Below are 25,904 nucleotides of genomic sequence, written 5' to 3'. Positions count from 1 at the left end.
ATTCAACCTAATAAAAGCAAGCAATGTACAATAGTAATACATCCATTTTTATTTTTAACCATGGGCTTCATGGTGTCTGGGCACTAAGTTATTAAATGTTAGAAAAACTTGCTAACAATAAACTAAAATTAATGCCTTATTAGTATGAGAACTAATTCAGTAGTCTCCAGAATGTCTGCTGGCTACCAAGCAACATCACACAGGCTCCACAGCAACAAGGGCAGCAGAAGTAAAGGAGAAAGACATGTCACCAGAAGGTCATTGGTGTGCTCTTGAGCTGCTACGTTTGCCTTGTAACTTTAAATTAATACTAATGCACTAATTAATACTAATGAGATCAGTTCATTGAGATTTTAGTTAATACTAAAGCCTTTCAGACTTTAAATATGTATGCACTACACGTGTAACATAAACCACACACACTTCTACTGCTAAAGCAGACACGTAATTATAAATTATATTTTACTCTTGTAAAAACTTCTCTCTTATATTTGGTAGGATATCATTGTGTAATATAAGGTCAAGTTATAAGCCTATTTGTCTTAAAGAAAAATAGTGTCATAAACGTTGCTAGCAACAAATCCATTTTTAGGCTCTTCTCTAATTTGATTTTCACCACATAATCAGAACAGTGAGGCAGGTGGGCTCAGGGTCTCCTGCCCCAAAGTCCTGAGAGCCTTAGCATCATTGCAGAACTCCATCTGAGGCCCATCTGCTGCCCCTGTGCCACAAATGGTGCCATGCACTCTGCCACTGCAGCTCCCACCTGCAGCTGACACCTTTCCCATCTCCAGCCCAGATCTCCTCCCTGACCTGAAGACATGTCCTTTCACCTTCCTGGTGGCCATCACCCTAAATTGGTGATCACCCAGTACCTCCCAAAGGTTAAAGGAAGCCCTTTAACCTGGAATTTTCCTTGGCCCTCCCCTCCAAGAGAAGAAGCTAGAGCTTCTTGCTTGCACCCCACTTCAGCACCCACGACAAGCACAGGCTGGCTAGTCTTTAGCTGCCTTGCTTGGTCCCTCATCCTGCTCTTCACAAGGAGCCAGAGAGGTTTCCCAAAGGCAAGCCTTACTTCTGTTTTCACCTCTCTTTTGCTCTAGTTTTCTCTAAGCTCTTTGGTTCACCTCTCCCTGAATGCAGGTCCCTCTTTGTGGACAGACCATACTGCCCTCAAGTCTGAGCTCCCTAAAATGACGGAGGTCTCTTCTCTTCCCTTCCTTCCTCCCTTTACACCACACTCTGGCCCTGCCAAACCTCTTTAGGTTCAAACACAACCTGCCATCTCCAGTCCTTGAGGATCTGCCTTCCATTATACAGGTGGATTCTTTGACTGTTCAACTTCTGTTTATCTTCCACATCTTAGTTCAGCCTATAAACAGGCCAATTTGTGTCTAAAGAGTTTTCTTGTCTTTTTAAATAAACATTGGCTCCTAAGGACTTTCTGAGATTACTATATTTCACTTAGACATATAAAAGCATATTTTATATCAACAGAAAAGCTACAGTAAAGACAGAGGCTGGGGAGTGGCTCAAGTGGTAGGGTGCCTGCCTAGCAAGTGCAAGGCCCTGAGTTCAAACCCCAGTCCTGTTTAAACACACACACACTCACACACACAGAAAGCCAAAACAAAGAACTTACATCAAGTTGAAGAAATTGCAGAAAGTCTCCAACCAGCTCCTTAGACACAGCTTGTACAAATGCCTCACGTTTTTCCATGGCAGATCAAACTGTTCAAACAGCATTTGTTTTGCAAGCCTGGTGTAAAACACAATCATACTAGAAGTTAACTTGTGAATACATCTTTTCCTATAATATTTAATTAGGTATTAACACCCAAGAACTGTGAGATCTTCCTATACCACTAGTAGAAACTGACACTTTCTGACACAAAATAAGTTACAATGATCTGAAAAATTAATTTTCTCTGCTGAGGATACTATCAAAATAATATAAATGTTATTTATCAATTGCTAATGAAGTTAGCTGAGGAAAGTGAAATCCAAATGGCCCCAGGAAGCTCACTTTCTCTGTTTTTTATAGTATGATAGATTCTGGCTCAGATTCTGTTCAAGAGAACAGGCTGATCCCCACAGCTGAATTCTCCAGACTTCTTTTCTGTAGGAATATTCTTCCAAGTGACACCACCTCAGAGTCCTCTTGTTACTCATTCAAGAGAGCTTTTAACTCAAAGTAAGAACCACAGCAGAGGCGCTAGGGTCACCTGGGAGCTTGTTAAGGCTACATCAGACATGCCCAACCACAGCAACCTCCTCCCCCCACCCCTGTGGGATAGAGCTCAAGGACTGGTTAATTCTCCTTCCTACATGAGGATCCCTAATAAATTCTATTTTACGCTTACACCTGGTGCTTGCATGCCCTACTCAAAACACATCAACCTAAAGATAAAGTCACAGTAAATGATGGAACATATTTGCAATAGAACCCTCACAGCCTAAGATGAGAACCCTACCTTACCATTATAAATACAGCAACATGGAAAATTACTGGCAGCAATTATGGGGATAGCAAGTCATCGTAAACAAACACCCTTCTATCTTAATCCCTAAAATTAATAAACGGAAGGAGAGAATAACCTTTGTGTGATGACTTCTCACCTAAGTAAACCTGAAGTACAGCAACCTGAAGGTTTGAATTATGCCTTTCTGCTCACCAAGAAAATGGGGATGGATGGCCAGTGGCCAGCTCGATGAATAATAATGGCTAGTGCCAGTTCCCAGTTTTAGAAAAATAAACAGCATTCCAACAAAGACATGGAGTCACACAGCCAAAATGGCCAAGTCCGTGACCCTCCCCCCTTTTCCTAATTCTGGTCACTGTTTTTGCTTGCTCTGTTCTACTTTCATTAGACTACAAAATTACTACACTTTTTGATTTGTCTAAATTAGTGAAGGGCTGAGGTGCAGGGTGGGGTCCTCTCTGGATCTAAGCCCAGGGCTGGCATCCTCTCAGGGTATCTCTGGGTTCAGGGTGGGGTCCTCTCTGGGTCCCTCTAAGTCCAGGGGTAGAGTCCTCTCACGGTCTCTCTAGGGTGCAGGGTGGGGTCCTCTCTGGCTCTCCCCAGGTGCAGGGCTGGGGTCCTCTTTGGGTCTAAGTCTAGGGCTGGGGTCTTCTCTGGGTCTCTGGTGTGCAGTGTGGGGTCCTCTCTGGGTCTAAGTCAAGGGCTGGGGTCCTCTCTGGGGTGCAGGGTGGGGTCCTCTCTGGGTCTCCCAGGGATGCAGGGTGGGGTCCTCTCTGGGTCTAAGTCCAGGGCTGGGGTCTTCTCTGGGGTGCAGGGTGGGGTCCTCTCTGGGTCTCCCCGGGGTGTAGGGTGGGGTCCTGTCTGAGTCTCCCCGGGGTGTAGGGTGGGGTCCTCTCTGGGGTGCAGGGTGAGGTCCTCTCTGGGTCTCCCCGGGGTGTAGGGTGGGGTCCTGTCTGGTTCTCCCCAGGGTGCAGGGTGGGGTCCTCTCTGGGTCTCCCAGGGATGCAGGGTGGGGCCCTCTCTGGGTCTAAGTCCAGGGCTGGGGTCTTCTCTGGGGTGCAGGGTGGGGTCCTCTCTGGGTCTCCCCGGGGTGTAGGGTGGGGTCCTGTCTGAGTCTCCCCGGGGTGTAGGGTGGGGTCCTCTCTGGGGTGCAGGGTGGGGTCCTCTCTGGGTCTCCCCGGGGTGCAGGGTGGGGTCCTCTCTGGGTCTCCCCGGGGTGCAGGGTGGGGTCCTGTCTGGGTCTCCCCGGGGTGTAGGGTGGGGTCCTGTCTGGGTCTCCCAGGGATGCAGGGTGGGGTCCTCTCTGGGTCTCCCAGGGATGCAGGGTGGGGTCCTCTCTGGGTCTCCCCGGGGTGCAGGGTGGGGTCCTCTCTGGGTCTCCCCGGGGTGTAGGGTGGGGTCCTCTCTGGGTCTCCCAGGGATGCAGGGTGGGGTCCTCTCTGGGTCTCCCAGGGATGCAGGTTGGGGCCCTCTCTGGGTCTAAGTCCAGGGCTGGGGTCTTCTCTGAGGCATCCCGGGTCCAGGACTAGTGGGGCGGGGTGCCCCGCCAGTCAATCCCGCGCCCAGGACGGCTCTCCCGCCTCCCCGGCCTGGCCCGTCAGGCACCCAGAGTGCTACAGCGGCCCCGGAGCAGCGAGTCAAGGCCGACCCCATCCTCGAGGTGCGACCCGCCCGCCGTCCCCGCCGTCTTCCCGCCCAGGTCGGAGCCCATCCGGCTCTGTGGAGCACTCACCTCGCCCGGGACCGGCTGTTTCCCGCGCTCGGACCAGATTCAAACACGCCCGCCGGCGCCAGCAACACGCCGGCCCTAGCGCACGTCACACATTGTCACTCTCGCGAGATCTGGGGAAGGGGAGGGCGGACGGCGGCCCGGGCCCCGCCCACTTGCCCGCCAGTTCCGCAGACCCTTGCCCCGCCTCCTACCATCCAAGCACCGCCTCGTGGGCGTGGCCTCGGCCCGCCTTGGCCTAGAAGCCGGGTCGCGCGCCCACGGGACGCGCACGCGCGGCACCCCTGAGGGCCGCCATCTCACTTGCGTGCTCTGACGTCATGGCGCTCGTGCGCGTCCGACCACCTTCCTGGCGAGAACGCGCCTGGGGGAGGGGGGGACGGCGGCGGAGGAGGAGGGGACGGCGGCGGAGGAGGAGGGGACGGCGGCGGAGGAGAGGGGGGCGGCGGAGTGGGGGCGGCGGAGTGGGGGCGGCGGAGGAGTGGGGGCGGCGGAGGAGGAGGGGGCGGCGGAGGAGGGGGGCGGAGGGGGGACGGCGGAGGAGGAGGGCGGCGGAGGAGGAGTGGGGGCGGAGGGGGGGCGGCGGCGGAGGAGGGGGGGACGGAGGGGGGACGGCGGAGGAGGGGCGGGGCGGCGGAGGAGTGGGGACGGCGGAGGAGGAGGGGGACGGCGGAGGAGTGGGGGCGGACGGGGGACGGCGGCGGAGGAGGGGCGGGGCGGCGGAGGAGTGGGGGCGGAGGAGTGGGGGCGGCGGAGGAGGAGGGGGGCGGAGGGGGGGCGGCGGAGGAGGAGGGGGCGGAGGAGTGGGGGCGGCGGAGGAGGAGGGGGGCGGAGGAGTGGGGGCGGCGGAGGAGGAGGGGGGCGGAGGGGGGCGGAGGGGGGGCGGCGGCGGAGGAGGGGCGGGGCGGCGGAGGAGGAGGGGGGGCGGCGGAGGAGGGGCGGAAGGGAAGGGGGCGTGAGGATGGCGGGCACGCTGAGGCTCCTCGTGAAGGCCTCGCAATGCCCCTGGCCCAGTTCCTTGCACGAGTGCTAGCCAAATGCCCCAAGACATTCTGATCTGTCGTGCTTTTGTTTATTTGTAACTCCTGCCGTTTGAACTCACGCCTCCCGGTGGCGCTCTGGAGTCACGTGCCATCTCCTGTGGTTTAGTCTTCAGGTAGGGGCTCCCGCCATCCTTAATGAAGCCCAGTTTAATTGGGCTGGGCTGGTGTTGCACTTCTGAAATCCCAGCACTGGGGAGGCCAGCCTGGACCCTGTCTCTAGAAAAAATAAAAAATAAGTACTTGATTGGGCTTTCCCGATTCTTGTTGAGAGCAAAGTCTTAAAAACTACTTGAATTTCAGGATGTCTTTACCCAGCTCGGGGTCACTGCCTTCTGTTTTAGGACGTTCCAACAAGCCTCTGTTCGTGGTCTGTTACCATAAATAATCTGGCACTTCTGCCAGCACAACTTTTTAAATAAAAGTTTTTATTACTAGAGTTGGATGTGTTTGTCAAACCTTCAACAACTGAGATCTAAATCTCAGTTGAAAATGCTTTACATAATCCAATTACTGAGTCCAGACCTTGCTCTCAAGCCAAGTCAGCCAAATCGCACTGTCACAATTAAAATCACAATTATAAAAAGCGCGGAAGAATATAAACTATTGAAAAATAATGCATTGCTGGCATCTGAATGTGTCCCCTCCAAAATTCGGGTGTTGCCAATGTGGCAGTACTGGGAACAGGGACCTTTAAGGGATACCCCTTGCCCCCAGGGCTCCTCTCTGTTAAAAAGGTCTGGGAGGGAGTTTGCCCTTTGCCTTCTCTCTGCCATGTGAGGACACAGCACCCAGGTACCCAGGGAAACTGAGATTGGACCCTCAGCACACAAAGAACCTGTCGGTATTTTTACTATGGAATCCCCAGCCTCAGAAATGGGAGCAAGTAATTTCTGTTCCTTATAAATCATCCAGTCTGAATAATCCTGTCATAGCACAAAACACTAAAACAATACATCTTTCACGGTGGTCCCCCACAGATAGTGCCAGGAAGATGGCAGCCCAGGGCCATCACAGGAGTTAAAACAGCCAGCAACCCCACCACCCTTCATCTTCTGGAGACCGGAGAACTCTTTGCCTGCCACATGAATCCACTCACTGGACTAAGGCCCTTTCACTGGCCTTCAGCTCTCTGGACAGGTGAAAAAAGAACTCTGAAACCCACCCTCCCCTCCTCAAAGCTGTCCTCCAGCCCACCTGCCTCCTCCCCTTCTGCAACTATGGTTCTCTCCTCCCTGTCCCCAGCTATGCTGTCCTTCACTGCACATTGTCATTGATCCCCCTCCTCCCTGTTCTGCATGGACACAACCCTCCCTGGCCATTTTCTTTCATGCTCAAAATGTCCACACAGTTTCTGTTTTCCAGACCGAACTCAAACTAGAGCTCTCAGTGAGCTTGTCGAGGCTTGCACTGGATAGTCCAGCAGCAGTGCCCAACAGAAGCACAGAATGAGGAGCACAGGCACACGTTTCTAGTAACCACATAAGAGAAAGCCGCTATATGTGGAAGAAACTGATTTTAATAATTTGTACTAAACTAATATATCAAAAATATAATTTCAACAGTGACATAATAATGAGCCTTCTAGGAAATTTGAGGAAGTGATATGGAGAGGGAAAGAGAGGGCACAATGGATTCGGCTCCTTCTCAGCAGGTGGCTATATGAACCTATTTCATGCTGGGGCTCCAACTTCCTCTCTGCACAGCCCGACCTTCCCTGCAGCTCTTGCAGTCTGATGTCCCACCCTCTTCTCACTCCTTGAGCAAATTCATCTATGTCCAAGGTATGAACGACCAGCCTAGGCCTAGCTCCCACATCTGGATAGACAGTGCACACTCTTTTCTGAGCTCCCCACATGTTCCCACCTGGGTCTTGACTTACATCCAAAATAAATCACACCTGTAATCCTAGCTACTCAGGAGGATTGAGGTTCAAAGCCAGCCAGTGCAAATAGTTTGAAAGAGCCTGTGTTGAAAATACTCAACATAAAACAGGACTGGTGGAGTGGCTCAAATAGTAGAGTTCCTGCTGAGCAAGCGTGGGTCTCTGAATTCAAACCTCAGTACCAGAGAGAAAAAAAATGGAATCACAGTCCCCCAATTCCTGAGTCCTGCACCCCTTACTCGCTGCACTCAGCTTCCTGTTTCAAGTAGGTCTGCCTCCTGAATAAGAAATGGGGATGAAGAGTTTAGCACTAAGTTTTGAAACCATACTCCTTAGCTGTCATCTGGTTCTGCCACTCAGAGCCAGGTGTCCTTAATAGGACAGTAACAACTTGACTCTGGGTCTGTTTCCACATATATAAAATGGGAGAACCATTTCAGGGGCTGCTCTGGGGCTGGCACATCTGTGTAGGCAAAGACCAGGATGAGGCTTTCCACAGCCATCCTCACATGGACACTGCCCAAGCAGCCTGAACCCACTGGAAGAGCCTTTCCACATGAATGACTGTCAAGACTCAGCTGAGCATGTACCTTCCCTGGAGAGCAATTCTTAGTCCCTAGCTCTGCCCCATTCAGCAGTCTTTGAGCCACAGGCTCCACTAGCTCCTAGAAGCCAGGCACAAGGTCTGGCACACTTCAGATCTCAAAGAAGTCTTCTGGATAGAGTGAATGAGGTATTGTTACAAACCAGTTGATGGGGTCCTTTTGCTCTAAGAGCCAGAAATTGTGGTAGGCAAGGAGAAGCCTCTCCAGTTATTCTGGGCTCTTGGTGGGTTTTTGTAATCTTAGGTTGCTGCAGTGCTGGCGGATGACAGCAGGCACCACAGGTGGAGCTCTCTCCTAACAGCACCTCCCCCAGGTCAGGGCCCCCCAGAAAGTGTGACAACTCTCTCATACCCAGGGGTGAAGCAGGTTACCAGCCCAGCAAGTCTTTATTGGGCCTACTGTTGCAACACCAGGAGCAGCACAGGAGGGTGTCCCCCGGGTGCTCACAAAGTGAACTGAACAGCCTGCTTATGTAGCGTTTAATCATAGTAACTCTAACTGTGAAAATGAGCTAAAATAGCAAAAGGTCATTGGCTAGGAACTAATGGACCCCTAACCCAAATGAGCACTTCCAAGCCCCCACCTTACAGTGTGGGGCAGCTATGAAGGGCCTCTGTGTCCCCTCCAGGAAGTGAAAGCTAAACAGGACCCTGCTCCATGGTGAGTCACTGATTCCAAGAAAGGCTTGAAGCTCATGGATAATTAGGAGGCAGCTGCAGAAACATTTATTTCCTTTTTGTGGTCTCATACCGTACTGTTTCTAAAAGTAAATTTGAACTTAGAAAATGTGGATGTGGACAGCTGATCCCTGAAAAAGCAAAAGTAAGCAGAGGCTTGAGGCAGGCCCTGGCCTGGCCCTGCCCCTGGCAATTGGCTCAGCAAGTCTGCAGCATCTCCTGCTGGGCCTGGAGGGAAGGGCTGAGCTGGGGAAAGGACTGCAGGGGCAGCACTTGGGAGGGACAGAGTGGGGGAGACTGGATGTCCTGGATTTATAGTTACTAGAGTGGAGACTGGGGAATGGGTTCAGAATTTGCTGTTTCCAGAGGAGAATCCTTTGGGCTCTACAGGAGGTTCTATTTAGTACAAGTCCTATACTTTTCCTCTTTTACTCCTGACCTTTCTAGAAATGAATTTGAAGAGACAAAGCGATGAGGGAGGGTGTGCTACCCCTATCCGTGCTCCTCTGGGTTCTTCCATGGTCTTGAGGAAAGAGGATCCCTTTGTGGCTAACTGCAAGAAGAACAGGACAGAGAGTATAGGGCAAAAGATTTGTAACCATTGCTGCACATGAGAATGTTTGGGCTGCTTATAAAAATATGGAAGCTCAGATTTTCTCCTCACCAATTAAACCAGACCACTAGAGGATACAGCTGGGCATTCCATCCTTTCAACCCCTCCAGGCAATCCTGGAATAAAGGATCTCAGGAAATATTGAATTAAGGTGAAACTTGAACATCAGTATTGCTGATGCTCCAGTGTCATCAGTCCTGCGTCTGAGAACTGGACTGTGGGGTAAGGCATCTGTTTAGTGTCCCTCCCACCACAGGTCAGCACAGGACAAGATTACAATCCTCTCAACCTCACCATATTACCAAAGAAGGAAAACAACCCATCAGCAGACAGTGGTAAGCAGAAGTGGTCCATCCATTCAACGGACCAGCCTTCAGCCATAATGGGATGCAGCAGGACCCATGCTATAGCATAAGCATCTTGCTCAGTAAAAAAGCCAGACCCTAACAGCCACCCCTGCTGTGTGATGCAATCAGATGAAAGTCCAGACAACTCTCAACTCTGCAGACAGCAAGCAGCTCCGGGTTGAGGGAGGGTAAGTGGGGAGGGACTGCTAGCGGTTGTGAGATTTGGGGTGGCAAAAATTATCTGAAATTAGTGGTAATGTTTGTACAACCTTGTGAACATACTAAAAGCCACTCAGTTGCATACTTTCAGAGGGAAAATTTCATCACTGAAATCATATCGTAATAAAGCTCTTATAAAATCATTCACAGCACAAGTAGTAAGATGATGTGGTGAGCTGGGCTTGGGTCACAGTTACTCAGTATGGGCATGGGAAGACGCTGCTTGTGGGGCAAGGGAGACGGCTGTCTATGTAAGTCATGACAATGTAAGATGTATGCATTCATGGGGCTTGCACCAGGCCCTGCTGGAGCCACACTCCTGAATCACAGTAGGAAGCCTTCATTAGGGCAGAGATATGAGAATAGGAATCACAGGACTCTTAAAAGGACAAACCAGCCTGGACCCTGTCCAGACCAGTCAAGTGGTACCTTGGGAGGGCTGCACTTTGGTCTTTGAGTGGGGGTTAGGATGCTGTGAAGGGCCCATCTGCAGCAAGAACAGCTAAGGAGCAAAGATACAAACACTGCTGGGCACCAGTCACCTGCCCCAGGTGTCCAGGAGCCCAGGGCTCACAGGAGCAAGGGAGGGCTAACCCACTGGGCCCTAGGAAAACACTCTGAAGTACATTAAGAACAAGTGTGACAGCATCCTGGGGCTACAACAGACATGTGGCTGAAGCTGTTGGGAGGGGAGGCAGGGAAACTCCTCTCAGAAATAGCCCTGGCCACACAATCTGCTGTGCATCTCCACCTTGTTGCCCAGGACTGGCCCATCTTTCACAATGCCATGAGGAATTCTGCAGTTGGGACTTTGAAACATACCACACTGGGAATGACAACAATTTCTGGACACTTTGGAATAAACCATATGATGCTAATAAGTATTAATTCAACATGTGTAAATGGAAATTACACATGGTGAGTGGTCACTAAAACAAACCGTCTCCCCACACACAGTGGACCATTCCTGCATCCCTGACTCACTTCCTCTCCCTGTGCCCATCAGCTAACACAGACCTTCCGAAGGCCTGCCCTGGGTGGGGTGTGGAATCACATCCTCCCTTCCTGCTTTACTTGGCTACAGAAGGAACAAAACAACAGCCAAGGGCACAGCTGGCAGATGGACAAACCTGAGTCCTGGAGATCTTCTTGGCTGTATTAACAATGTGCTTCAGGTTTTCTCTCTCTCTCGTGCTTGCTGGCAGGGAGAGTTCTACCACCTCCCGCCCAAGCGTCATTTCCTTTTCGTCTTTAAAATAGGGGTTAAAAAAAAGTCCAGAGCAAACATTAAACAAAATCTGATTTTAAATGAAGCTAACAAAGTTCAATGACAGAGCACTTGCTAGAGTGTTAACACCTTGTCCACGTGGTCAGATATTTTTGATAAAATGTGCAAAGAAGGATAATCTAGCTGCAATTGTTTCTGCCTCTGACTCTCTGTGCCCTCTTCCCTCCTCCACCCCATCCTGTCACTGGACCTACTTTGGTCCACAGGACGCATGGCTGTGGATTGTAGTTGCTTCCACAGCAGCCCGGTCACTGCTCGCTGTGTGGGTGTGGAAATGTCCTCCAGAGACACCCACCCCTCCCCAGTGCCTATTCTCCTGTGTGGGACACACAAGCACACCCACAGGCTCCCAGAGGCAGCTAATTACTATGTCCTAAAGGTACTGAAACAACTGGGCACTTTTGCATCACTATAGTGAAATGCCAGGGGCTGGTTAACTTTATAAAGAAAAGAGGCTTATTTAGCTCTCAGTTCTGGAGGTTCAAGGGTCCATATATGGTGATGGCTTCTTGCTGGTATAGCTCTGAGGCAGCTCAGGGCATCACACATCAAGAGACAGGGAGCATGAGTGTGCATGTGTGTATGTGTTTCTCTTCTGGTCTCTGCCTTTTTTTTTCTTTTTCTGGCAGTATTGGGGTTTGAACTCAGGGCCTCCATTTGCTAAGCAAGCACTCTACCACTTGAGCAATTTCCACTCCCTACCCCCAGCCCTCTTTTAGGTATGTTTCCAATAGGGTCTCACTTTTATGCCCAGGCCCCAATCTTCCTATTTATGCTTCTCTTGTAGCTGTGATGACAAGCATACCCAACTCCATCAGTTGAGATGGGGTCTTGCTAACTTTTTGTCTGGTTGGTCTTGAACCTCGATCCTCCTGATCGTCACCTCTAAGTAGCTAGGATTACAGGTATGAGTCACTGCGCCCGGCCTGTTCTCTGCCTCTTCTTACAAAGCCACCAGGATTCAATCATGGACTGAACCCTGATGACCTTATCTAATCTGAATCACCCCAAAGTTCCCACCTCTGAACCCTATGAATTTCTACCCTCGTAATCCTCTACAACAGGAGCCTTTGGGGAACACCCAAACCATATCCCACCATGGGATACACACCTGGAAAATGAGAGACAGGGCTAAAAAATCTACATGGTTCCTTCCAGCTATAATATTATATATTATTACAAATATACAGGGAAGTGAGTGGGATTTGGTTCCCATTGGTCCCAGATGCTTAAAGTCCATGAGCTGCAGCAGTGACTACAGCACCACCTGGTGGCAACAGGATCCTCCTAGGTGAGAAATGGCTTCAGCTACCTGCCCAGGTGACCTCCTACTAAATGCCACCCTGCTTTCTGCCCTTGCACACAACACATGTTCACACATATGTTAAGGTGCTGGTCACCATATGTGGGGAAGGCATGCTTCCACTCATGCCCTCTGAGGCCAACAGCTATGGAAGATGAGACAGAGAACCAGATACCCTCACTTGGCTCCTCGGAGGAACACTGGAACAAGAACAGAGAATAAGGTCTCTTTTGTCTCTATTTATTAAATTAAACCCAATGAAGTATCACCAAATTGTATCTAACAATGGGAAAAAGAATTACACACCATGGCCAAGTGTAATTTATCCCAGGTATGAAAGTCCAGTTCAATATTCAACAATCAATCATATCAACAAGCTAAGGAGAATATTGCACAATTATATCAATAGACACAGAAAAAGCATTAAACATCCACATATGATTTTCAAAACTCCGTAAACTGGGAGCAGAGGGAAATTCCTTCAAACTCATAAAGAACACGTACAAACCCAACTGATATGATACTTAATGTCGAGAAACTCAAAGCTTTCTCACTAAGATTAGGATCAAGGCAAGGCTGTCCCTTTTTGTATTATTCATCCCTATATAAGATTCTACTGGCCGTATGCTAAGGCAATAAGAAAAGAAGAGGTACACTGATTGAGAAGGAAGAAATGGCATTATCTTTGTAGATGACATCATTACCTGCAAAGAAAATGTGAGAGAATCAGCCAGCAACTCCTGAGACTAGTAAGCAAGTATAGCAAGGCTGAAGAATACAAGCTTGATATACAAAAGGCAATCACTTTGCAATGTACTAAAAACAAGCAAGTGGAATTTGAAATTACATACAGAACCATTTGCATTAGCAAACCCTAAAAGTGAAATATTTAGGTATAAACTAATGAAATATGTACAAGATCCACACACTCTATTGAATAGAATCAAAGAACAAAACAAATGAAAAGATACAACATGTTCATGGATAGAAAGACTTGACACTGACAAGATGTCAGTTCTTCTCAACCTATGGAGTCAACACACTCCTAACAAAAATCCCAGCAAGTTATTTCATGGACACTGACAAACTGATTCTAACACTATATGGAGAGGCAAAAGACCTAGAGCAGCTAACACAGTATCAAAGGAGAAGAACAAAGTTTGAGCACTAACACCATCACACTTTGGTGAAGAACAGACAAAGATGAATATATTCAGTGATCTTTGACAAAGGAGTACAGGCAATGCAATGGATCAAAGTTAAATTTTCAATAAATGGTGCTGGAGCAACTAGATATCCCCATGTAAAAATAATGGATCTAAGCAAGACCTTACACCCTTCACAAAAATTAACTCAAAGCAGATCAGAGGCCTAAAGAGAAACCACGAAACCACAAACACTCCAGGAGGCAACAAGAGAAAACATCGATGACCTCAGGCATGACAGTCACTTTGTAGATGAAACACCCAGGGCACAATCCATGAAAGAAAATATTGATGAGGTGGACTTTGTTACAATTAAAAACTTCTGCTCTGTGAAAGACAATGCCAAGAGAATGAAAAGACAAACTACAGACTGGGGGAATATTTGCAAAAGACATATCTGATAAAGGACTGTTGTCCAAAATATACAAAGAACTCCCAAAACTCAACTCAAAGAAAACAAACAGCCAAAATTAAAAGTGGTCTAAGGGCTGGGGTGGTAGAGCACTTGTCTAGTATGTGCAAGACCCCAGGTTCAATTACTAGGACTGCAAAAAATTAAAACAAACAAACAAATACAAGCCAGGCAATGGTGGCTCACACCTATAACTGTAACTATTTAAGTAGCTGAGATTGAGAGGATCAAGGTTCAAGGCCAGCCTGGGCAAATAGTTTTCAGGACCCTATCTCCAAAATAACCAGAGCAAAATGGACAGGAGTTGTGGCTTAAGCGGTAGAGCACCTGCTTTGTAAGCATGGAGCCCCGAGTTCAAATCCCAGGCCCACACTAAAATAAATAAATAAAATAAAATAGGCTAAAGATCTTGACAAGATACCTCACAGAGGACATGCAGAGGGCAAACAAGCATAGGAAAGGATATGCCACATCTTCCTGAATCACACTTCATTAAGGAAACACAAAAAGTTAACAGATAACTACTGCACACCTAACTAGAACGGCCAAAATTTAGAACACTGATACCATCAAATGTCAGTGAAGAGAGGAACAAGAATTGTCATTCATAGCGGGAGCCCACCAAAAAAATTGTTAAAAAAAGGAATCGTCATCTGTTGCTTGTGGAATTACAAAATGGTACAGCCAATTTGGAAGAAAGTCAGCAGCTTCTTCCAAAGCAAAACGTACACTTACCATACAATCCAGTAATCAAACACATCTTCTGGTATTTACCCAAAAGAATTGAAAATATGTCTGCACAATAACCTGCATTCAAATGTTTATAGCAGGTTTTTTTTTCACAATTGCCCAGACTTAGAGGCAACCAACACACCCTTAAGTAAGTGAGTGGATAAACCAATATATTCAGAAGATGGAATATTATTCAGTACTGAAAATGCTATGAAAAGACATAGAGAAACTTTACATGCATTTTTAGGTGAAAGAGGCTGGTCTGTATGACCTTCTGGAAAAGGCAAACCTATGGAGACAGTAGAAAGCTCAGTAGCTGTGAGGGGTTGAGGGTAGGAAGGGAAAAATATGTAGAGCATAGAGAATTTGGGGGGGTGGTGAAACAATTCTGTGTGTACTGCAATGGAAGGCACACACCATTGTATATCTCTCCAAACACCAAGCATATGCAGATCCAAGGGCAAACACTAATGAAAACGTGGACTCTAGGTGACAGTAATGTGTGATGGAGGGCCAATCCTTGAAACATAGGTGCCATGCCCCACCAGGTGGTGATGTGGGGACTATGCATTTATGTGGGGGAAAGTACACACAGAAAGTCTCTGTACCTTCCTCCCAATTTTGCTGTGGACTCAAAACTGCCCCAAAATAACACTTAAGACATTTATACTCTCACATGTATGAAAACTTGTGGAGAATAAAGTGGATGATTACAAAACTTTTGATAACTACAAAACTGACCACAAACTGTCACAAAGAAAAGCTCAGTCTTTCCTCCAACAATCAGTACCATGGAGAGGACACTGAGAAGTTAGAGGAAAATCCCAGTTTTAAACTTTAAAATTTGCTCCAAAGTAATTCATGGAGTTCAGGTAGTTCCAAAAGAAATCATGACACAATTAAGTCTAGACAACAGTGAAAGTACTTAAAACTCAGGAGATGAGTTTTGTAAAGTCCTTACAAAACTAGTAAAATACATCAACTTATAGCTAGTATAATCAAGAAAAAAGAGAGTAAAACAAGCTGGGTACAGTGTGCTTTCCTGTAATACCAGCAACCAGGAGGCTGATGCAGGAGCATCACAAGTTCAAGGCTAGCCTAGGCAAAATAGTGAGACCGTGTCTAAAAAAAGATAAAAAGAAAAGAAAAATAGAAGATATTACTAGACACTAATAAGAAATTAACAGGAGATGTAACTACAAATACAATGGAGATATTTTTTGATAAATTGAAAACTTAAAATTTTATAATTCTTTTCAAAATTCATTTGACCATTCTGTTTTTATTTATGTTTTTGGTGGTACTAGGGTTTGAACTCAGGGCCTCATGCTTGCTAGGCAGGCACTCTACCACTTGAGTCAAAATTCACTTGATAAGAGATGGAAAACACAAATAAGCAAATACAAAAATTTTTAAAAGAATGGGTGCTCAAAATCTCCCTGCTCAAAAGACATTAGGCTCAGAACATTTGCATGCATGTTTCCCCAAGAAAAAGATAATCATGATCAGAGATGGAACAAAGGAAACATGCAAAACTCTGAGGATCACGTGTTCTATGCTTTGCCTCAGCCTATATGTTAGGGGCTAAGTTTGAGAACAACTGGCTTGAAAAAGTTCAACATGCACACACTCGCAAATGTACGCACATGACACACATGCACCCACAAGCACACACAGTGCACTTACAGAGATGGATGCACACACTTAACCACTCTTGCATATGTACACTCACACACACCCAAGACGCACATATGATGCATAAATATTTGAATCTTGAAGGCTACGAGAGAGAAGACAGAGACTTCTTCACTTCCATACATACTGATATGTACACAGCAGGTACATTTTTTTTTTGAGACAGGGTCTCACTATGTAGCCCAGGCAACATAGTGAATATGGTGGCCTTGAATTCACAATCCTCCTTCCTCAGCCTCCTTAGTGCTGGGATTATAGGTATGCACCACTGGCTTACAGGTGCATGGTTTAAAGGTTGCTGAGGAGATGGAGAACATTAAAAAGTATTTTGGACTCATAGGTTATATTTTTGGAAATTCTTTGAGGTGCTTCACAGGTTTACATGCTTAAATCAAGAGAATATCTGAGTGCAAAGCAAAAAGTACTCCAGAGTTATCTCCTATACTTCAGAAAGAATGAAAAGAGGGCCTCTGTGGTAAGATGGCAGATTCAAAGCTTCCTCTGTGCCATTCTGAATGAGAAGGCTCAGGGTAATAAAGGACAGACTCTATCCTGAATAGAAAAAGGGAAGAGGCAGCAGGCAGATGAAGGGCACAGAGAAACAGGAAGGTGGTGCAGAGAAATGTAGGAAACAGCCCACAGCTCTAACCCTGGCTCCCAAGGGGAGGAGAAACCAAAGCTGCAGCCATAAGCTGATCCAGGCAGCCATGCTGACCACAGACTGGTGGTCTTGGCCATAGGAGAAACCCCCAGTTCTCGCAAACCTTAAATCTACTGTGGGGATTTGGCATGACAGTGATTTCTCCTGTGTGGCAGGCCAGTATTGGAGAAGAAATACATTTTGTCACTCCCCATATCTTGAAGAGGTCTATTGGTTGAGACTGAGATACTTTGGATGTGAAAACAAGGGACAATGGCAAATCAGAGATCTGAGGGACACTATGCCTCAGTGTCCAGGTGGGAGACAGCCACAAGAAGCAGTCATGGACATGGACCACTGAGAAGTTCAAGGAGCAGGGAGCTCGGGCTGTGAAGGTTTCTGTGATTGGGGCCCACTTTCTTTGGTGGGGGAGTGAGCCATATCACCTGTGGACCACTTCAGAGATTAATGGTCTGAACCTGTGGCCAGTAGACTCCACTCCAGAGCTGCCTCCTGTGACATATGGTTTGTTGCTGGGCAGGACTTCAAGCTGCTAAGACTACAGGCAGAACCTGGGTCCCCTCAACTCCTCTCCCCAGTGCAAATCTCAAGGCTCTGTTTACTTCCTACACACTCCAATGCACTTGGGGGACATCCCTAGGCTTGGACATTTGCTGCTCTCCCCACACAACTGTGCAAAAACTATGAGTCTCTAGAATAAATAGGAACCTCCCTGGCCTGGCACAAAGCTCACTGGGCCAGCAGTAGCTCCAGATAGGCAAAGAGGGGACGTTCTAAAGTTAATGCAGCCCTGAAGCTGACAACTGACCCTTGACCAACCTGGCCTCAGCCCACATGCAGCACCAGCCTAAACAATGATGCTGCTGTTATGGTGACTTGTTTTCTCTTGAGTGGTACTGGGGATTGAGCCCTCAAGAGAAGACCCCCAAGTAAAACTGGAAGAAAGACACATCCCCAAAATGTGTAAATCCCAACTCAGAAACAAAAGATATGTGAAAAAGCAAGGTAATATGACTCCTCCAAAAGTTCACAACTCTTTAATAACTGAATCCAAAGATACTAAAATGGTTAAATGCCAAAGAATTTAAAGTCTAATTTTAAAAATGATCAGTGACCTCAAGAGAATTCAAATAAACAGATGAATGAAGTAAAGAGGTCAATTCAGTAGGATATTCATATGTGTGAAATACCAAGGTGAACCCCCCCTAGAACAATGAATATACACTCAAAAAATGAAGGACAGGAAGGTAAAACAGGTCTTGTCTGGGAGTGAGTACCACTGGGAGGGGGGAAGGTAAATGGAGAGACTGAAGAGGGTGGATATGGTGCATGTACTTTGTATATGTATGAAAACAGAACAGTGAAACCTGTTGAAATTGTTCTAAGATGAGGGGAAGGATGAGGGAGAATGATGAGGGGGGTGAATCTAATTAAGATACATTGCAAGCACATATGTAAATGTCACAATGTATACCTGTATAATTACTATATGTTAATAAATACATTTTTTTAAAAAGTCAGTTCAAAACCTGGATGAGAAAGTCAACAACTTGATAGAAAATCAATAACTTAGATGAAAAATTCAGCAAAGACTGATTCTGAAAACAAAAAATGGAAATCTTAGAAATGAAAAGCTCAAAACACCAAATAAAACACTCCCTGGAGAGTATCACCAATAGACTAGACCAGACAGAAGAAAGAGTATGAGGGAATGAAGACGAGGGAATGAAGACAAGGTTGGGAAATTAGTACATTTGGATAGCAATGAAGAAAAAAAGTCATGACCACAACATCCAAGAACTCTGGGACATGATTAAGAGACCAAACCTGTAAATCTGTACTGTAAAAATGGGACCGATTTACAGAATAAAGACACAGAAAGCTTATTGAATGAATTTATAGCAGAAAATCCCCCAAATCTAGGGAAAGAAATGGACATCCAACTATGTGACACATTTAGAACCCCAAATAGACATGACCAGAAAAAAACTGTCTATGTCACATTATGGTTAAAAACGCCAAGGCTGCACACCAAAAATATTGAAAGCAGCAAGAGAGAATCACCAAGAATCACAGGAATAATGAAGCAGATCTATTAGCAGAAACCCTAAAGGCTAGGAGAGCATGGGCGAAGGTGTTGCAAGCTCTGAAACAAAATAATTGCCAAATAAGTCTACTATATCCAGGAAAATTATCCTTTGAAATCAAAGGAGAAATAAAGACCTTCCATGATAAGCATAAACTAAAGCAATTCATGAAAACTAAGCCAGCATTGCAAAAGATACTTACAGGAATACTACACACAGAAGAGGAAGATATTTACACAGGCATTTGAAGAATAAATTTCACTAGGTGAATACACAAATGAGAAGTAGGAAAGCATCAAACATTATCAACTCAGGAAACCAGCAAACCTCTAAGATGAAGCAAGAAGAAATGAGTACATACATTTTAATAGTAATAAATGTAAGTTGTCATACTTCTCCTATTAAAACACACAGACTGGCTGAATGGATGAAAAAAAGATCCAACTATTTTCTGTTTACAAGAAACTCACCTCATGACAAAGACATGTAGACAGAAAGTCAAAAAAAAAAAAAGGAAAAACGATATTCCAAGCAAATAGAATACAAAAGCAAGCAGGAGTAGCTATACTCACATCTGACAAAGCAACTTCAAGTCAAAATCAGTCAGAAGGGGTAAAGATCACTGTTTGTTACTAAAGAGAATAATCCTTCAGGAAGATACAACATTGTAAATATATATGCATGGATCATTGTGCATCCCAATCTCATAAAGCAAATGCTACAGGACATAAAGGGACATATAGAATGAGGTACAGTAGAAGTTGGTGACTTCAGCACTCTACTGTCATCAATACATACACAAAAAGTCAACAAGGAAATTTTAGAGTTAAGCTGTGCCAATACATAAAATTGGCCTAACAGACTCTACAGAATATTCCATGCAACAGCCACAGAATTCACATTCTTTGAAACAGCCCATGGAACTTTCTCTGACATATATGACATTTTAGGCCACAAAGCCAGTCTTAGCAAATACAAACATAATGAAATAATTTCTTGTATCTTATCAGCTCATAATGCAATAAAACTAGAATTAAATAGCAAGAGAAACTAAAGAAACTATAAAAAAAAAAAAACATGGTTGGAGATGTGGCCTAAGTGGTAGAATGCCTGCTTTGCAAGTCCTGTATTCAAACACCAGTACCACCAAAAAAAAAAGAAAAAGAAAAGAAAGATAAACATTTAAAACTCGTGCATATTAATTATACAAAGTGAGGGGTTTCATTGTGATATTTCTATACATGCACATAATGTACTTAGATGATATTTGCCCCTGTATTACTGTTTTATATCCCCTTCCCTCCATCCACCCTTTTTAAACCTTTATTACAAAGTTTTATATTGGTCTCATTGTGACCTTTTCATACATATGTTTTATATACATATATTTCTATATGTATATATACAAATATAACATTGATCATATTTTCTCACCCTTTCATTTCCCCCTCCACCTCCTTTTATGATCATATTCCGCCATTTATGTTCCTGTCCTCTTTATTTTTGAAAAAAACTTTTATTTTTTTGTTTCTTTTCTTCTTTTTTTGGTATTACTGGGGGTTGAATTCAGGGCCTTGGGCTTGCTAGGCAGGTGTCATGTCCTTCTCTTTAAATAAAAAATAGATTCTGCATATGATAGAAAATGTGGTCATTTTCTTTTTGACTCTGGCTTATTTCATTTGACATGATGATCTCCAGTTCCATCCATTTACCTTCAAAGGACAAAATTCCATTTATCTCCCCTTCCCTCCTCCTCCACAGTACTAAGGTTTGAACTCCGGGCCTCACACTTGTTAGGCAAGTGCTGTACCATTTGAACCACATCCCCAGCCATTTTGCTATAGGTATTTTACAGTAGGGTCCTGCATTTTTGCCTGGAGCTGGCCTCAGACCATAATCCTCCTACCTAAGGCCTCCTATGTATCTGAGATCACAGGTGTACTCCACCATGCCAACCTTGTTGGTAGAGATTGGGTCTTGGTAGGGTCTTTTTGCCTAGGCTGACATTTTCCCTATGTTTTTCTATAGTAGTTTCAAAGTTTCAAGTCTTACATTAAGGTCTTTAATCCACTTTGAATTCATATTTGTACAAGGTGAGAGATTGTGATCTAGTTTCAGTCTTCCACATGTGGATATCCAGTTTTCCCAGCACCATTTGTTGACGAGATCTCTTTATCAAAAATCAGCTGGCTGTGAATCTGTGGACTTATTTGTGGGTCTTCTATTCTATTCTATTCCATTGGTCTACATGTCTTTTTTTGTGCCAGTACCATGCTGTTTTTGTTACTACGGCTGTGTTGTATAGTTTGACCTCAAGTATTGTGACACCTCTAGTGTTGCTGTTTTTGCTCAGGATTGCTTTGGCTACTCAGGTCTTTTGTACTTCCATATGAAATTTAGGATTGACCTTTCTGTTTCTGTGAAGTATTATTGGAATTTTGATGAGGACTGCATTGACTCTGTCTCTGCTTTCAATATACAGTCATTTTAATAGTGTTGAATCCGTCAATACATGAACACAGAAGATCTTTCCATCTTTTGGGGTCTTCTTCAGTTTCTTTCATCAGTGTTTTATACTTTTATTGTAGAGGTCATCCACCTCCTTACTAGGTATTAGTTTATCGGCTATTATGAACGGAATTATTTTCCTGATTTCTTTCTCAGCATGTTCATTATTGGCATATTTTAAAAAGCTACTGATTTTTCTATGTTGATTTTGTGTCATGCAATCTTGGTAAAATGTAAGAATTTTTTCACGGGAGTCCTGTGGGTCATTCAATTATACAAACAGGGATATTTTCATTTCTTCCTTCCCTATTTGAATTCCTTTTATTTCTTTTTCTTGACTTATTGTTCTAAGAAATCAAATACTATATTTGATGAGTGGAGAGTGTGGATACCCTTGTCTTATTCCTGATTTTAGAGGAAATGATTTGTTTTTCCCCATTTAGTGTAATGTTGGCTATAGGTTTGTCATGTACCGCCTTTATTACATTAAGGTATGTCATTTCCATTCCTATTTTCTTCTGGGGTTTTATCATGAAGGAATGTTGCATTTTGTTAAAGGTTTTTTTTCTGCATCTATTATGATAAGAAGTGATTTTTTGCCCTGATTCTATTCATGTGCTCGATTATGCTTAATGATTTGCACATATGTGACTGTTCTTGCATCTCTGGAATGGGAACAACTTGATTATGGTGCATGATGTTTTCTGCTGTTCAGTTTGCAAGTATTTTATTGAGAAACTTTGCATATAAGTTCATCAGTGAAATTGGTCTACAATTGTGTGTGTGTGTGTGTGTGTGTGTGTGTGTGTGTGTGGTACTGGGGATTGAGCCCAGAATTTTGCACTTGCTAGGCAAGTGCTCTACTACTTCAGCCACACACCAAGCCCAAATTGTAACCCAGGCTGCCCTCCAACTTGTGATTCTCATATTCATCTTTTTTTACCAGTAACACCCAAAAAAGTATAAAAAATATGAAAGTAGAAGGCAGGTTATTTGGGAAGAGGAAGGGAACCAGAAGAGGGATGAGGCAAAAGAGAGGGGAAGTACATTATATAAATGTTTGAAAATGTCATAATGAAACCCATTAAAATGTTAAATCAAGAAAAGAAGAAAAGAATGAAGACTTTACAATTCTGTCCTTCCTAAAAGATGTATTCTGTCAGTAGACATTGCTAGTATTTAGGGCATCTGCATATTTAGAGTTCAATGATGAGATGTTTTCAGTGACTATCTCCAGGTAAGTTTTTGGAAGAATTATAATAAATGATTCAAGAGGCTCATGGTGTTTTATTCAAGTTAAAATATTCATAAATAAGAATCCTAGCCCCTCAACTGAGGGTGAAGCAGCTTGCTAAACCAGTGGAGAACAAGAGAATCTTGGGCAAAATGAACAGGTTATTTGATGTCAAGTGTTTGTTAGAAAAGTTAAGGAGAATTCAACAAAAGAGAAGCGATACTGAGGCAGGGTCACCAAAGAGAGCAGAGTGCCAAATATGGAGCACACTTTTTTTGGGGGGGGTAGGTGGGACCAGGGTTTGAACTCAGGGCTTCACACTTGCAAAGCAGGCACTCTACCACTTGAGCCACACCAATCCACTTTGCTCTGGTTATTCTGGAGATGGGGTCTCATGAACCATTTGCCTGGGCTGGTCTTGAATCATGATCCTCCTGGTCACAAGTAGCTAGGATTACAGGTGTGAGCAATGGACACCCAGCTCATACCTTTTTTTTTCTTAATGAGAAAAACCACCATAAATAGCTCTACCTTTATTTTTGAGTCTAGAATTCAAGCTTGGCAGGCCTCGCCTGTGCTGTGGGCTGTCATATTCACTCCTAGTAAATAAATATCTTTATGGGTAACCTGATGCTGTGAAGTAACTCTGAACAAAAGACTTCCCTTTTTACCAAAGGTGTGTGTGTGTGTGTTGTTTACTGTGTGCTGTCGGCTGAACACATGTGATTTTGTGTATATTGTGTTCTCTGTGTTGTGTATTATCCATATGTGTTGTTGAGTAAGTAGTGTGTGGTGGTCTGGATGTGACATCAAATTGTGTGTAAATTGCATATCTTTGTGTTCTCTGTTGTATGTAGTCTGAGTTGTGTGTTCTATTATGTATTGTGCATTGTGTGTATAGTGTTACATATTTTGTATGTATTGTACATATACCATAAGAACTGTGTTGTGTCTATGTATGTGTGGAGCACAAAGTGTGTATTCCATGTACATGTGTTGTGTATTGCATTAGTATGACTGTAATGTGTTGTATGCTGTGTATACTGTGCCAGGTGTTAAGCACACGTTATATGCTGTGTCTTTCTGAGTAGGGTCTTTGTGTAATGTGTATGTTGCATATTGAGTCATGTATATACTGTGTGGGTTGAGTGTATGTTGTGTCACATATTTAGTGTGTTGTGTGTAATTGTGTGCTGTGCACACTGTGTGACGGACTGAGAAGAGCCTGTTGTCTGACCCTATGATTCACAAAGGCTGTTACCTTCATCATGCACTGCAGGAAGCCTTCCTGAACAAACTGCCTTGGCATTGCTATGGTGTGACTGGCCCAGCCTGTGGGGTCCTCAGTAGCATTCCTCAGAGCAGAAGGAGCTGTCCACTACATGACCAGTTGCCAAGTTGTGCGTATTGGAGCTGGCACTGCTGGCTTCTCCTGCAGTGATCTCAAGTTCTGCCTCAGCTGGAGGTGACTCTGGTAAAGAAAATCAGGGCAGAAAGTCTGGGAAGGAGGCAAGTCTCTTTGGGAAAGGAGTCCTTCCTTCCTACAGGTTAGGATGCATTTGTGGATCTGTGTGTGGTGTGGGGATGACTGGTCTGATTTGAGCCTCTGGGGTCTAAATGTGGCCACTTCTGATACCAAGGGTAAGTCCTTTATGTTTTGCTTTTGCAAATCTTGTTAAAAGACACTACACTGTCTCCCAAAAACAATGTTGAACAAAGATGCCAGACATGGATGAGAACCCTTTGTGTGATTCTATTTGTGTACAGCTCAAAAGATGAGGACACTACTAGTCTGCAGGGATAGTCGTTAGGGTGGGAGGACAGGCAACCTGGATGCTGGGGTCCCCTTACTTCTGCTAGGTGTGGGTTACACAGGGTGCTTAGCTTGTGACAAAAGATCAAGGAAGGAAAGTTAGGATTTCTATGTGTACTTTACACACAATGAATAATAATAATAATAATAATAATAAACTGGACTGCCTCATTGCACTGTGAATAAAGGAGGCCAGGTGTGGCCTTGCTACAAGTCACCCTTTCAGGAACACACAAGCAGCAGATGTGTGACCTCAAGAAAGGGAGCTGAGGACCTGTTCTTAGTGCTACATGCAGGTGAGCTAGGGTGTGGGGAAGGATGTGCTGGTGAAGGTCTGGTGGAACAGGAAGAGAGGATAGCACATCCCAGTGCAAGGGTGGGTGGAGACTGGCAGCAAAATGGCTCAGAATCACCCAAGCTGTGCCAGGTCCCACCCAGCAGGCACAGTCTCACTTTGCCTCAGCACTTGCTTTGCACTTTTGGATAAGCATGATGGCTGTACCTACTTTGCTGCTGGGCACCCATGGCCCCAAGCCACATGGGCCAGACGTAGGGCTTGGACATGAGCTGTCTGACTCTAGGACTGAGCTCCATACTACTAGACTTCAATGTTTCCCAGACTCAGAGATACTACAACACAGAACAGCTGGGAATGTCTAAAGACGAGGCTTTTTAGAGGTCAAAGAGACATCCAAAGATAAAAAGCAACATTTATTCCTTTAGTATTTCTTCTAAGGCATGTTGTCTAGCAATAAATTTTTCTTAATGAGACATTTGGCATGATAGTGCACACCTGTAATTCCAGCACTCTGGAAGTGGAGGTAAGAGAATCAAGAGTCTGAGGCCAGCCTGGGTACGCAGTAAGACTGTCTCAAAACAAAGAAACTGACAATGCCTTAATTTCACCTCCATTTTTGGACAGTTGCTGCTGGAGACAGAGTCTGGCTGACAGTCTTTCTTTCAGCACTTTGAATTTGCCATCCCTCTCTTTCTGGTCTCTTTGGTTCCTGACAAGAATCAGCTGTCCTACTGACAAGCATGTGAGGAGTCTTTCCAGAGCTGCTTTATCTGTCTTTGACTTTCAACAGTTTGATTAAAATGTATCTAGATGTGGCTCTTTTTAAGCTTATACTACTTATGGCTCTTTTCAAGCTTATACTACTTAGCTTTCCTTCAGTTTCTTTAATGTGTGAAGTTTTCCATAAAACTTGTTTTCAGATGGGCCCAGTGACTTACACCTGTAATCCATGCCACTCAGGAAGCAGAGATTGGATCACAGTTTGAGGTCAGCCTGGGCCAAAAGTCAGTGAGACACCATGTCAACCAATTATCTGGGCATGGTGGTACATGCCTGTCATCCCAGCTATG

General features: G+C 45.0%; 1 protein-coding gene and 1 long non-coding RNA gene across 3 annotated transcripts in view; one reads left to right on the top strand and one right to left on the bottom strand.

Moving 5' to 3' along the window:
• Window positions 1–4,330, bottom strand: part of Ncapg2 (non-SMC condensin II complex subunit G2) — a 66,421-nt gene extending 62,091 nt beyond the window's left edge. For both annotated transcript variants that reach the window (XR_012443233.1, XM_020185208.2), the window contains exons 1-2: window positions 4,216–4,330; window positions 1,643–1,759 (exon numbers count right to left, since the gene is read on the bottom strand). Coding sequence is in view for 1 of the 2 variants with exons in the window: in XM_020185208.2 (XP_020040797.1) it covers window positions 1,643–1,720 (78 nt within the window). In the remaining variant the exon portion in view is untranslated. The remainder of the gene's footprint in view (window positions 1–1,642; window positions 1,760–4,215) is intronic.
• Window positions 4,331–5,167: 837 nt separating this feature from the next.
• LOC141416921 (uncharacterized) lies at window positions 5,168–9,685 on the top strand. Its single transcript, XR_012441554.1, has 3 exons — window positions 5,168–5,368; window positions 6,233–6,392; window positions 9,289–9,685. It is a non-coding gene; the product is annotated as an uncharacterized lncRNA (long non-coding RNA).
• The last annotated feature ends 16,219 nt before the right edge of the window (window positions 9,686–25,904 follow it).

The sequence above is a fragment of the Castor canadensis genome, chromosome 2, assembly GCF_047511655.1.
Source record: "Castor canadensis chromosome 2, mCasCan1.hap1v2, whole genome shotgun sequence".
Taxonomy (NCBI): domain Eukaryota; kingdom Metazoa; phylum Chordata; class Mammalia; order Rodentia; family Castoridae; genus Castor; species Castor canadensis.
The sequence above is the reverse complement of the archived record's forward strand: the minus strand, read 5'-3'. Positions and strand labels throughout refer to the sequence as shown.